Here is a 14838-nt window from a genome sequence, read left to right on the forward strand (position 1 = left end):
GCAGAATACGGGAGCTCCTGAATACCAGTATGAAGGGCAAAAACATCTGCAGTAAATGTCTGCAGCTCGAGGAGCATGGGCTCAGTCATTGCAATGCATCAAGGGGAGGGAGGAAAAAGTTACCTGGCCACTTTGTACCAGGAGACAGTCACACTCACACCACTTAGGATAAGGCCTTTTGATTTGATCAGTTGTCAGGGACAGGGGGGGCGTGATTGTAAGTGAGGCAGGTATGGGGACCTAGAGGGTAGAAGTGGAGCAGCTTCAGCCTTTGCGATTGTCCAACAGGTTAAGGTTCTTGTAGCTTGTACAGACAAAAGCAGTGGCTGCAGGGTGGGTGAGCAAACTGACCATGGCACCATAGTACAAGAGGGATCATGAGGAATCAAGTTTGGGAAAATGTGATAAATTAAATAGAAGGCCTTAGAGAGCAAGGTAAGAATAGGAGAAATGGAAATGGTATCAGAGCACAGCAGGAGGGGACAGTATACAAGCCAAAGGGTGCACCAGTTAAGGCTAGAGGTAACAAAAATAGTAAAAAAGGCAGATCTAAAAGGCTCTGGATCTGAATGCATGCAGCATTCGTAACAAAAGATGAATTAACAGCACAAATTGAATCATACATATTTATTTCTTAGTCATGACAGAAACATGACTGCAGGATGACAATGGCTGGGACCCAAATATTCAAGGATTTACGAGATTTAGGAAGGACAGGAAGTAAGGAAAAGGTGATGGGGGGGGCGGGTAAGCTTTGTTAATTAAGGATGACATTGGTACAAGAGATTACCTTCGTTCTGGAGATCAAGATGTAGAATTAGTTTGGGTAGCGATGAGAAATAACAAAAAGTAAGAAATCATTAGTGGGAGCAGCCACACTACAAGGTGTGTTACGAGGCTACACCATGCGCAGGGTTTAGGTGGTTAATAAGTTTTCTCCGACTCAAGAAAACCTTGTTTGATTGGCTCCTCATCGCTCACAGCTTAATAGTTAAATATATTACCATCTAGAAAAGGCATATCGATTTAGAAAAGGCATATCCATGTTACAAAATAGACTTCAGCCTTCTCAGTTGGTCACAACAAAGGTTTAATAGAGGGGGGCCAGTTCACCCTGTCCTTACCTGGTCATAACAGACAGGGTATACGAGAAGAAATAATGAGAGCTTGTGAGAAAGATACAGCAAATTATCATGGGTGATTTTAATCCGCGCATAGTTTGGACAAATCAGATTGGCAAAAGTAGCTGGGATGATGAATTCAGTGCGTCTTCACACCAGTTTCTTAGAGTAGCATGTTCTGTGGGCAAAGTAGACAGCAGGCTACACTAGATCTGGTAATGTACAATGGGACGAGATTAATTAATGACCTTGTGAAGGCGTGCCTAGGTAGTAAGTGATCATAATGGGATATAATTTCACAGAGTTTGAGAGAGAAATAGATCTAAGATTAATGTCTAAGGGGCAATTATGAGGGCATGAAGACAGAGCTGGCTAAAATTAACCGGGAAAAAAAAATTAAGGACAGCTCCCTGTCCTTCCTAATTGCCAATAAATCCTTGAATATTTGGGTCCCAGTCATTGTCAACCTGCAGCCATGTCTCTGTAATGGCTATCATACATATTTATATCTATTCATGCTGTCAATTCATCTTTTGATACGAAAGCCACATTCATTCAGATATGCAGTGACAAACATTTAAGGAGATACTTCAGAATACTCAAAATAGACTAAGGACACACCATTTGTGGCTAACTGAAGTTAAGATAGTATCAAATTGGAAGTGTACAATTCTGAAAAGATGAATGGTAGGTCAGAAAATTGGACACGAGTATAAAGAACAAAGATTAATAAGGAGCAAGAAATTTAAAAAAGGTACAAGAGAAAGCTAGCTAGAAATAAGAGTTTCTACAGGTATTTAAAAAGGAAAAGAATAAATGAAACGAGCATTGGTCCTCTAGCGAGAGAGAATGAGGAATTAATAATGGAAAAGAAAATGGAAGATTAATTGAATAGATATTTTACATCTGTCTTCACTGTGGAGGATACAAAACTTCCAGAAATAACTGAATCAGGAAGAGAAAGGGAGGAAGGAACATAAAACAATTACAATCAGTGGGGAAAGGGTACTAAAAAATTCTTAGAACTAAAAGCTGATTAGTGCCCAGTTCCAAATGGACTTCATCCTAGAGGTGGCTGCTGAGATAGTAGATGCATTGATTTTAATTTTCCAAGATTCCCTAGATTCTGGAAAGGTCCTGTCAGATTGGAAAATAGCATGTGACTACTCTGTTCAAGAAAGGAGGGAGACAAAAAGCAGGAAGCTACAGGCCAGTTCGCTTAATATCTATCATAGGGAAATTACTGGAATCTATTATGAAGGAGATTATAACAGGGCACTTTGATAATCTCAATTCAGAGCCAATATGTTTTTATGAAAGGAAAATCATGTTTGACTAAGTTATTGGAGTCCTTTGAGGAAGTAACAAGCAACATGGACAAAGGAGAACCTGTGAATGTGCTGTACTTAGATTTCCAGACAGCATCTGACAAGGTGCCACAAAGATTACTGTGCAAAATAAGATCTCATGGTTTTGGGGTTAATGTTAGCACAGAGAGGACTGGTTAGCTAACAGGGAGGAAAGTGGATCATTTTCAGGTTGGCAAGAGGAGACAAGTGGTGAGCCACAGGAATCAGTGCTGGGGCCTCATTATAATCTAAAATCACCGACTTGGATGAAAGGATCAAATGAATGGTTGCCAAATTTGCTGATGACATGATAGGTAGGAAAGTAAGTTCTGAAGAACCTATGTCCTCTGTGCAGACTCAAGTGAGTGGGCAAAAAAATTGACACTTGGCATATGAGAGAAAATGTGAACTTGCTCCCTTTGGCAGGGAGAATAGAAAAGCAGCATATTATTTAAATAGAGAGATGGCAGAGGAACAGAGGGATCTGGTGTCCTGGTACATGAATCAGGAAAGATTAGTATGCAGGTACAGCAAGTAATCAAAGTAAATAGAATGTTGTAATTTATTACAAGGAGAATGGAATATAAAAAAAAGGGTGTTTTGCTACAGTTGTACAGGATGTTGGTGAGATCATATCTGGAATACTGTGCACAGTTTTGGTCTCTTTATTTAAGAAAGTATATGAATGTGTTTGAAGCAGTTCAGAGATGGTTCATTCGATTGACACCTGGAATGGGGAGGTTTGGGGGGGGTGGTTAACTAACGCGGAAAGGCTGGGCAGGCTGGACCCGTGCCCATTGGAGGAGTTTAGAAGAATGAGAAGAGGATCTTATTGAAACATAAGATCCTGAGGGCTTTTGACAGGGTTGATGTTTCCTCTTGAGGCAGAGACTAGAACTAGGGGACAGTTTAAAAATAAAAAAGGTATCTCCCATTTAAGACAGAGACAAAGAAATCTGAGAACTGCAAATCTTTTAAACGCTCACCTCCAGAGAGGCAAGGTCATTGAATATATTTAAGGCAGAGGTAGATAGATTCTTGACTAACAAGGGAGTTAAAAGGTTGTCAGGGGATGGGAGAATAGGCAGAATGAAGTTGAAGCCACAATCAGATCAGCCTTCATCTTGTTGAATGGAGTAGGCTTGAGGGGGTGAATGGCCTACCTCTGCTCCTAATTCATAAGTCCTTCACAACATATTGAGCAAGTAATGCCAAGACAAGCAATGGCAGGTTTCAACCAACCAACCTTCATATGGTTAATGAGTCAGCAGAATGCATGTATATTTGAATCAAGGATAGAAATGCAAATTGTTTTGACACAGCACTACTTTAAGATTATAGCTTCTGCTCACAAACCCATCCCCAGGTTGAAAACACCCTTACCACTTCAGCTAAACTCTTGATTAACAAAACTGCCATATAGCCCTCAAACCGTTGGTGGTTATATACCAAATTCACAACCAAAGAGCTCCCAATTAATTTAATTCAACTGATTAGAGTTAGAACAACTGAAACAGAGGGCAGGCAATACCCCTGAATCCAGGTGATCTACTGTTTCTGCCAAATTGTGTCATCATGCAGATGAAAACTCTAGGATAGTGCAATCTTACTGTTACTTTGCCGTTACACATACCAGAATCTTTTCCAGATAAGGCCTTGGAAGTAACTTGTACCTCTTTGATTTTATCTTCAGCATCATCATCCAGCAACCCGTTGTGAGGGACTGGAATACTATCAAAGTATGCACAGTTCAATAATTTACTAATTGCCTCCTTCAAGTGTTTATCTAGGAGAAGAAAAAGGTTAGAAGTCAAGATGGTCACTATTCCACATCACCACAAATGCGCAATCAGGAAATCTTGGAATAAGTGTAATTGTTACTTATATCCAAATATCAGGCTATGTAAAATGAAGGCCCACATTCACTTGGAAGAAAAGTGGTTTGAACTTACAGGTGCTGCCAACCACCATTTTATCAGCTCCTTCTAACAGGTCCCACATTTGATTTGACACCAATTCTATTTGATCTTCAAGGCTGAAAAGACAAAACACCCAAGGTCATTCCTTTTCAGTCAACAGTGGAAGGCGGCTTCCTGTAAACACATCAACAGCTCAAGCTATGGTATGCCCTCAAATGACATGGGAGCATCATAAATTGTGTCAAACCAAAAATCACAGGCAGAGGTAACAGCATTGCAGTTTCATCCCAACTAGAAGTATAGTGACAGCTACTGGGTTAAACGGTTGAGGCATTATTGTGAAACCTGCTATCAAAATCCTTCTTGCATTCACCCTCTCAGGGATCACTGCAGGAAAATGAGGCTATAAGCAAACAACAGCAGACCTAGGTCATTAGCAATATTAAGTACTAGCTTTGAATACCAAACTCAAGGGAGGCAGGAAGTAGTGCCGCAAGCATAGTTGCCTCCAAGACCCTCCAATTGGTTGTGATTTCAACATTGCCAACCACCAAGACCAGAGCAACATTATCAAATTGTCAGAGTCAAAAGAAAAATCTCTTCCAAAGGCTTGCTCCCACAAAAAATGGTTGTCCTCTAGAGCAGACACTTAAATCTATTGTAATCCCCTGCTATGCTCCACACACTGTTTCCCTCCTACATCAAGGTACTCCTTTGAGAGCAGTATTAAATGGAACAAAGATACTGAGATGCCCAAGTATCTCTTCCAGGCACTCGTTCTTGGTTTACAAGTCTATGGAAGCACCATTTTATCTAGGTAATTAGCACTATTTAGCCATCCATCTACATTTAAAAAGCAGATCGTTTGAATTCTGACAAATAATTACTGACATCCATTTTATCCAACACTGGTCAAGAACCTGGAACGCCCCACCCAACAGCACTGAGTCAGCACCTTGAGCACGAGGACGCACTTTATCTCAAGGGCAACTAATGAAATCCAGTGGCAGCCATTAAGCTAAGCAGCTTTAAAAACACTACACAGATGAAGTGAACAGCCTCAGGTCAAGCCATTACTTACGACATTCTTTCATCTCTTTCAGGGCAAACAAGTTTGCAGAAGTCCTTGAGGAGGCTGATTTCCTTCCGAGAAATAATAAATGCACCATTAATGCCATCTCTGAAGTCATTCTGAACATGCTCCTGTTTGAAGTTCTCCAGTACATATTTAATATGTAATACTGTACGAAGACGTCGCTTCTCCATTTCTGTCCTCATGAGCTGTTCACGTCGTAGTGTTTTCTTCTGTGCTTTTAGCAGCTGTTCAAAATAAATCATTGCAATTGAGATACACCAAAGTCCAATGTTCCCTTTGATAAGGGCTATTAACTAAGTAGCCAACTACACCAGCTTAAGAAGGACCTAGGTTGTGTCTATTCACTAATCTCAGTTTGAAGCAGCACAGCAAATGGTCTCATCATGCTTTTGTTCAGGGATTTGAGGGAAAAAGAGAGAGGAAAAAAGAAGTTGACTATTTTGGCATCACTGTCCTACAATCTTGCTAAAGGTGTCCCTAATCTCTCTCTCTCACACACACATGCACAATGATGCCACGAGAATGAGACAAGTCAATATTGGGTTGAAATCTGATAAACATTTGAGAAGCTCTTGAATTTGAAACATCCATCTGCAGTTATGAAAGATCTGTCAAACATTAAGAACTATTATGTTTTGGTGCAATCAGCCTCTGCAAATAAATACTGGTATTAAATTTGCATTGCCAGCAGACAGCACAAAATACTGCCGAAATCACAACTGCAATTTTAAATCCAAATACTGAAAGATTGCATGAGTCCAATCTGCCAACTGGAATTGATGTCGTTAAGACACGAAGATTAAAGTAAGATATCACATTTGAGTGATTGGTAGCCAGTTATTCAGTGCTGGTTTGGCGAACTGAAAGCTTAGCCACTAATTCCATACCTTGACATTTCCAACACTGAGGAACAGCAGATAACACAATCCAACGCTCCAGTGCTTACTAACCAACCCTCAAGCCATTAGCAGCAAATGGAAGATCTTACCTCTTGGTTGAGTGCAACAAAGGTTTTCTGCAGCTCCTTGGCAAATTCCAGATTATGAATTACTTCTTCATATTTGTCTACAGCATCCTGTGAAAGACAGCATGTGTGCATTACAGTCTTGATTCAGGTATTTATAAAACCAAGGTCTCAAATTCTGACTCATTTGTCACTCAAGGATTTTCAAATTTGGCTGGTGGCTGCCTAGAGTGGCAGCTTCCTGAACAGTTATGCAAATATTAATGTGATGTTCCCATGTTTTTCAAAGCAAAATTCTAATCCTCAAATAGTTGAATTTCCTCTTGCAAAAAATGGAGTCGAGCATTTAGCAATTAAAAGGAGATGCAGCAAGATCCCTGGCTTCCCTGGAAGGTATATGTTTTATTACAGCATTCACATGCTCACCCATTTAGACAAACTAGTACAGGAATCATAACCAACTGAGTACATATGAGCTCAAATCTTTGGATAACTGAAGAAGGAGCAAAATCTTCTGTCCCCTTACTCCTTGGATTCTGTTCATAACTGCCTTGCATCGTCATGACAAGTAACCTATTCTCATTAGCTCAAAACACAAATCCAATATGCTGCAGTGTAATTCATCTGGGAGGAGCCCATTTGATTTTTCTTCTTGCCCTCCCCCTACATATTGCACAAGGGGTGGGGGGGAGACAAGATTGTGGTGCATTATAGGAAGAAAAGAAACCTATTTCTGTAGATGGCTGGCCCCCATCCTTGAAGGAATTTTAATCATGTCTCCTATCACCGATTCTCCAGCTCAGATTAAAGCTTTATTCAACCAGCTGTTCTAACCAGTTTAGGTGTAACAGAGGAATGTGGAGTCAGAAGACGTTAACAATATGCAACATTAAGTCAAATGCAGTGTAATGTTTGGGTTGACTTTACTATTTAACCATGTACTGTCCAACTTTTGAAACAGTTACGCTTCATTCTTGCAAGCTTACATGCCAGCATCTTTACAATAAAGACTGTTTTATTACTTCATACAGCTTCTGCTGGTGAACAATTGAACCTAGAGTTGATTATGGGCTATTGTCCATAGTGGAATAAAGTCAAGAGATTTCAGAAAAAAAAGTCATAGAAAGCAGCAGAACGCAACTTTAACTCCAGTTCACAGGTTACCAAATTGAGGCAAATCAATCTCCCCCCTTTATGCTGAACGTCAAAATAACTTGCATTTACAAACCTCTTAATGGTTCTAAAATTGAGTATTATCAAACAAAATGGTCACTGCCCTGCAAGGATGTATTAGCACAGGCAACCAAAAGCTTGAAGAGGTAGAGGTAGGTTTTAAGAAGCAGATTAAAGGAGCAGCAGTAGCATGAAGAGGTTTATGGAATTCTGGAGCTCAAGGCCTATGCACCTCAAAGCTTGGCCACCAATGGAAATCTGGGAAATGCAGGGACAGAACTCTCTACTTCTCCAATTCTGTGTTACACAGCTGGAGGAGGTTGGAGAAAGGAGCAGCAAGGCCAGAGAGGCTGGAGGGATGTTAGCAAGGGTGAGCATTTTAAATTCCAGATCTGACAGACAAGGTGCCAATGTGCATCAGCAAGGACAGGATGATTGGTAAACAGAACCTTGTATGGGTCTTTCTATTCTCAAACTTCTGGAGATTCTCAACCCCCCTTCCCCCCTCCCAGGATCTCTTCTTGACCCCATCCATTTGTCATCTATATTCTGTGTCTCATGAATGATAATGACACCCTGCTCTACTTTGCCACAACCTCAAGTCACACTCATCACATGTGTCATCAGGATTCATATCAGAAATTTCCTCCAACTAAAATTTTGGGAACACATAAGCAATTATATTTGGTCCTTTCCTCAAACTCTATTCCCCAGCTGTCAAAGACTTCACAACCCTAGTATCCTAATTGATCCCAAGAGGAGCTCAACCCCATATCCACTCCATCAAGGCTGTCTGCTTCCACTGCCATGCAACATTGCCTTTTGGGAAACCATCATCCATGCTCATGTTACATTTAGATTCAACTGTTCCATCGTTCTCCTAGTTAGCCTCCCAATTTGCCCCTTTAAACAGGAGGTGGTCATTCAAACTCTGCAGATCCTATCCTGGCTTGCCAGCTTTGCTCAGACTTGTTTGTGTTAGACCAGAGCCACGGATTTGAAAATTCTCATCCTCACTTTCAAAATTTCTATATGACCGCAGATCCCTCTTGGTCACCAACCTGACAACTCTCGTTCACTGGTCCTAAACCTCATATGGATCGAGTCAAATTTTGTCTGATTAACTCCAGTGTAGCACTGCAGGATGCTAGGTCACAAGACAAAGTACAAATCAAAGCAGTTGTGGGCACTAAATTTTGGATGTGCTAAGTGTGTAGAGGAGCAATGTCCAAAACAATTAGTCTTTTTTGAGCATACAAAGTCATAGAGGTCTACAGCACAGAAAAAGGCCCTTCGGCCCATTGAGTCTGCACTAGTCAAACAAGTACCTAACTATTCTAATCTCATTGTCCAGCACAAGGCCCATAGCCTTGTATGCCATGGCAAGTGCACATCCAAATACTTAAATGTTGAGGGTTTCTGCCTCTACCACCCTTTCAGGCGATGAGTTCTAGATTCCCACCACCTTCTGGGTGAAAAAATTCTTCCTCGCATCCCCTCTAAACCTCTTGCCCCTTACCTTAAATCTATGCCCCCTGGTTATTGACCCCTTGACCACCACCACCACCACCACCACCCCCTCCCCCCCACCCGGGTTATTGACCCCTCCACCAAGGGGAAAAGTTTCTTCCTGTATACCCTATCTATGCCCCTCAATTTTATAAACTTCGGTCATGTCCCCCCTCAATCTCCTCTGATCCAGGGAAAATAACCCCAGTCTATCCAATCTCTCCTCATAACTAAAACTCTCCAGCTCAGGCAACATCCTGGTAAATCTCCTCTGCACACTCTCTAGTGCAATCACATCCTTCCTATAATGCGGATTCCAGAACTGCACGCAATACTTTAGCTGTGGCCTATACAGTTTCAGTATAACCTCCCTGCCCTTATATTCTATGCCTTGGCTAATAAAGGCAAGTATCCCATACGTCTTTTAAACCACCTTAACTACCTGTTCCGCTACCTTAAGGGACTGGTGGACGTGCACACCAAGGTCCCTCTGATCCTCGGTACTTCCCAGGGTCCTATCATTCAACGTGTATTCCCATGCCTTGTTTGTCCTGCCCAAGTGCATCACCTCACACTTATCTGGATTAAATTCCATTTGCCACTGATCAGTCCATCTATATTCTCCTGTAATCTAAGGCTATCCTCCTCACTATTTACCACCCCACCAACTTTCATGTCATCCGCAAACTTACTGATCAACCTTCCTGGACTCAATACCAATCCCTGTGGAACCCCACTGGACACAGGCATCCAGTCACAAAAACACCCCTCCACCATCACCTTCTGTTTCCTGCCACTCAGCCAATTCTGGATCCAATCTACCAAATTGCCTTGGATCCCATGGGCTCTTACTTTCGTTATCAGTCGCCCATGCAGGACCTTATCAAAAGCCTTGCTGAAGTCCAAGTAGATTATGTCAAATGCATTGCCCTCATCTACACACCTGGTCACCTCTTTGAAAAATTCAATCAAATTGTTGAGACATGACCTCCCCTTAACAAAACCATGCTGACTGTCCTTGATTAATCCCTGCCTCTCCAAGATTAATTCGGTCCCTCAAAATTGTTTCCAATCGTTTCCCTACCACTGAGGTTAAACTAACTGGCCTGTAGCTCCCTGGTTTATTCCTTTCTCCCTTCTTGAATAACGGTATCACATTGGCTGTCCTCCAGTCCTCTGACACATCTCCTGTGGCCAGAGAGGTATTGAAAATTATTGCCAGTGCCCCTGCTATCTGCTCCCTTGCCTCACTCAACAGCCTGGGATACATTTCATCCGGGCCTGGAGATTTATCTACTTTTAAGCCTGCCAGACCACTAAGAACTTCCTCCCTTTCTATGCTAATTTCTTTAATTATAATCAAAGAAAAATACCTAGTTTCATTGCAGTAATTGTGAGCCGTTCACATCTTGAATCCAACATAAAACTGCCAAAGAGTTGAGAAGTGATCTTGGAACTCATTTTACCTGGGGCTTAGGTCGACAATCTAATATCTCCAAAGCAAGACTTCAAAAAGGAACCCAGCTTAAGTGGGAAAATTATTCAAAATAAAGTAGATGCACCATGTTAAGCAAGTGTGCCTTCGGAATACAAATTTAACCACATACAGGCAGTGCAGGGAAGCAAGCTTAATGGAAGAGAATACAGCAGTGTTGATTTGAACAGCTCTAACTCAACAATAGCGAGTGTTGTGGAACCCGAGAGTCATCGATTTGGGAGATTACCAACCTCTAGTATTAACCAATTCACATACATACCAATTGATCCTGATTAAGTTCTTCTCGTTTTAGGCGTTCTTTATAGTCATCCAGTTTAGCCTTTAAAGAAAGAGACCACCACATGTTCATGGATTTTGACTAATATTAGCTTGCCCTCAAAATATGGTGTTCAACTGCATTCCCACTGATGCAGTAAATGTACTCAATTTTGTTTTAGCAAGTTTTTAAATATATTTGATACCAGAGATACTTGTTTCACAATACAAATCTCAATGTCAAGCCATAGCACTATTAGCCAGAAAGGTTAAAATGTAAAGTACACAAGTGCTGCATGAAACTAGTGAGGTTACAAGCTTTACCCCAAGAGGGTCAATGGTAGGTCAATTGCTGCATGCAGTCCAACAGCACACATGGAAAAGCTAATCCCTGTTCGTAGGGCTGCAAATATGAAGTAGCTTTCGAACAAGTTACTTACACTAGCATCTTTCAGCTATTAAAAATACAAATTACACTCAATTAAAATGTAGAAAGTGCTGGAAAAACTCAGTAGGTCCGAAGAGGAGTCACATTGGACTCCAAACGTTAACTCTGTTTCTCTCTCCACAGATGCTGCCAGACCTGCTGAGTTTTCCCAGCAATTTTTGTTTTTATTTCAGATGTCCAACATCCGCAGTATTTTGCTTTCACTAACAACGCAACCATATTTTGAAGGCCGATAGAGATCTTAATACAAATAGAAGCTCAAGCCTCGGGACATAGGTTCGCTTAAACCGTTTGGGTAAGACTATTTCATGCATGCAATTTATATCAGAGGTTAAACAATGCAAAAAAAGAGGGGCCACGCTCCTCGATGAGAGCAAAGAGATTACATTTCAGCTGTTATGATACGTGCAGCGAGTTAACACCATGAAGACAATTGGGGCAGTGAATGCAATTTAGACAAACGGGTTCTCTATGTAACTGCAACATTATTGAATGCTGTTAAATAGCCCAGGGTGGACTAGTAGAAACCTCCGGATTTGGCCAACACAGCATTCGCTTTGTCGCTATTTTGATCTTCTGCAAATAAATGTTTATCTATTGCACGTTTTTCTGAGGGGAGGAGGGGGCGAGGAAGGGTGGAAATCTGGCTGCGCAATCTGGGCGCTGCCCCTTTTAACACTTCAAATGCAAAACCTGTGTCCTCAATAGAGGAAAGTGTTTAAAAGGTACCTATGCTTTCAGTTCGTGCAGTTTGAAGGGTGCAAATAATGTACTGGAAAAGCACGTTAAAAATAATGACAAAGTTTTAGGAGTTGGATGATTTGTTTAACCGGTAGGCACAAATGGGGAGGGGGGAAACTATGGAACCGAATGCAATGCAGTTGGACTGCAGCAACTGACACTGCAGAAACATCCAGGTAGCATCAAATGGGCCATTGGGGGGGGGGGGGGGGGGGGGTGTGGAGAGAGCGAGAAAGTGGTGAAAGGAGGAGATGCACATGTTACCTTCCTTTTCTCAATGTTACGGATTTTATGCTTGAGGCAGATCATGCCATTCTCCAAGTACGTCTCGTACGCCTGATATTGGCTGCTGGCCGCCGCCAGAGCCTGGATGAAGGGGGCCGGACCCTGGACCACGGCTCCACCAACACCACCATTGCTGCTGCTGCTGCAGCCACCGCCACCGCCGCCGGCGGAAGGCGACCTCTTCTCGGCTTTCATCTTCATCTCTCACCGGCGGCTGGTATTGTTGTGGTTGCTGAAAGCTGCTCTGAGACTCCAGAGGGGATACAGCGGAGAGTCCACAGCAGAAGCTGAACCATCAGAGAGTGGGGTGGGTGGGGAGGGGAGGAGGAGGTGGGGTGGAGGGGGGGAGAGAGCTGGGTGGGGAAGTCCCTGTAGGAGGGAGAGGGCGTGCTTTACACCGGGCTGTCCAGCTGCCGCCACACCGGGAAATTCTGCTACATTCTCCGCCCGCCCGCCAATCCGTCCGTCCGTCCCCCCCCCCCGCGCGACACTCTGTAGCCCGGCCTCCGGCTCGCGCCGCCGCTTTTATGTCACCGAATTCTATTTTTCCTCCCCCTCCCCGGCGCCACGTTCCATTGCGTCCCCCAACGTTCCAATCAAACCGCGCCCGACCCACCCCCCCCCCCACGCCGGGCACCGAAACCCCGCTTTGAATCTCCCCTTTTCCGCGCGCATAATGACACAACACGCAGCCTCTTAGCGATTTTCCATCGCGCCCGTTGCAATTAAATGTTTGCGAGGCGGGATTGATTAAAACATTTGCAACGTGTGGTGCATAAACCGTTGCAATACCAAAAAGTGCAACACCTACAAATAAAATGCCACATTTGAAATGGATGTTGTCTCCCTCCCACCTCCAGCTCCCACCTCCATACCAAACACGCCTGGAAGGAAGTATTTGCCATGTACCTTGATTTCGTTTTTGCTTTTGTTTTTGCAAACGGGGATGCAAGTTGCATTGTGTGATATATTGCCTTAAAGTTTGTACTCTTCCAGTAGTGTTGAATTATTACGTTTGTCCCACTGCTGTCGTTTTGACAGGCATGAGCGTTAACCACAAATCATAGATCGAAACGAACCTTCCGTGCAAGGTGCATATTGGCCAAATCAGATCGAATATATTAAAATAATAAAGACATTTTGGCCGGTCTGCTGCATATTCACCACTTTTTGTTATAAAGGTTATGGAGGAAGATTCCCGAGGTTTACCAATCAGCAGTACCAGAACTGTAGCATGCAGCTGTTATTTAAAGGGACACGGTTTAAAATGCAAAGGGAAATGTAAACAGCCACCACGTGATGACATCAATTGTATCTAAATAGCCCGTTGCGTCACTCACTGACACGTGATGACGTAGGGGCGGTAAGTTGTCAATCATTGGTGGCGAGTTTCCCAGCGCAGTGTTAACTCAGAACAACCTTTCTATTGCACTCGAACAATTGAATTACCCCATCATCTGTAGTAAACCATGTAAACCATAGAGCAAAGTGGGAACCAGGTGACTAATGGAAATATAATTTTGGAATATTAGACTGTAAAACATTCCCTCAGGTATCTTTCAGCTCTTCTAAAGGGAGGCATGAGACTTCCCATGTCCTTTACCCCCAGAAACTATGTTCCACAACACTCTGAATGCTACTTAAGTCATCCCAGCCCACCAACCCCCTCTCACTCCAGTCAAACTCTGTTGCGACACCAAAACACACTACTGACTGCAGGACAAATGATCCTTCTGGATTTTCCTCCCAAAGCAATGTTCCTTACCTGCATCGGTAAAACGTAAGACCCTACAAAATAGGAGCAGTAGTGTGTGAACTGCTATACAGCAGTTCAAGACAAGCCTTTCATCTAATAAAAAGGTACATGAATTGTTGGCACAGATAGAAGTAAATGGGTATGTTCTGATAGCCATTACTGAGACTTATTGCAATGGGACCAAGGCTCGAAACCAAATATTCAACAGCACTTGATATTTCAGAATGATAGGCAGCAAGGAAAAGAGGGTAGGGTGTCTCTATTAATAAAGGATGAGATCAGTACAATTGTCAGAAATGATCTTGGCTCGGAAGATTGAGATATAGACTCGGTTTGTGTGAAGGTTAGATATAGCAAGGGAAAGAAGTCATTAGTGAGAGTAGTCTACAGGCCTCCTAACATTAGCTACACTGTTGAACAGAGTATAAATCAAGAAATCATGGGAGCTTGTAAGAAAGGTACTGCAATAATCGTGAGCGATTTAATTTTCATATAGACTGGACAGATCAAATTGGCCAAAGAAGCCTCAGGGATGACTTCATAGAATGCATTCGGAACAGTTTCTTAGAATAATACTTTGTGGAACCAACCAGAGTATAGGCTATTTTAGATCTGGAAATGTGTAATGAGACAGGACTAATTAATGATCTCTCAGATCTCTGGGGAAGAGTGATCATAACATGGTGGAATTTCAAATTCAGATTGAGGGTGAGAAACTTGCTTC

At 42.5% G+C, this 14838-nt stretch overlaps 1 protein-coding gene and 1 long non-coding RNA gene across 7 annotated transcripts in view; one reads left to right on the top strand and one right to left on the bottom strand.

Moving 5' to 3' along the window:
* The window catches only part of LOC121293286, an 81402-nt gene extending 75785 nt beyond the window's left edge, over positions 1 to 5617 (top strand). The window contains exon 4 of the long non-coding RNA XR_005946477.1: positions 5493 to 5617. This is a non-coding gene — a long non-coding RNA (uncharacterized LOC121293286). The remainder of the gene's footprint in view (positions 1 to 5492) is intronic.
* caprin2 (caprin family member 2) overlaps positions 1 to 12498 on the bottom strand; it is a 77079-nt gene extending 64581 nt beyond the window's left edge. For 5 of the 6 annotated variants that reach the window (XM_041216181.1, XM_041216180.1, XM_041216178.1 and 2 more), the window contains exons 1-6: positions 12338 to 12498; positions 10889 to 10948; positions 6474 to 6560; positions 5471 to 5709; positions 4423 to 4505; positions 4104 to 4256 (exon numbers count right to left, since the gene is read on the bottom strand). In XM_041216181.1, coding sequence (XP_041072115.1) covers positions 4104 to 4256; positions 4423 to 4505; positions 5471 to 5709; positions 6474 to 6560; positions 10889 to 10948; positions 12338 to 12382 — 667 coding nt within the window. In that variant the 5' untranslated portion in view covers positions 12383 to 12498. Of the gene's footprint in view, positions 1 to 4103; positions 4257 to 4422; positions 4506 to 5470; positions 5710 to 6473; positions 7054 to 10888; positions 10949 to 12337 lie in introns of those variants that run through there. The other variant, XM_041216179.1, reaches the window with a different exon arrangement.
* Between the last annotated feature and the right edge of the window lie 2340 nt (positions 12499 to 14838).

Source organism: Carcharodon carcharias, chromosome 21 (genome assembly GCF_017639515.1).
Source record: "Carcharodon carcharias isolate sCarCar2 chromosome 21, sCarCar2.pri, whole genome shotgun sequence".
Classification (NCBI taxonomy): Eukaryota; Metazoa; Chordata; class Chondrichthyes; order Lamniformes; family Lamnidae; genus Carcharodon; species Carcharodon carcharias.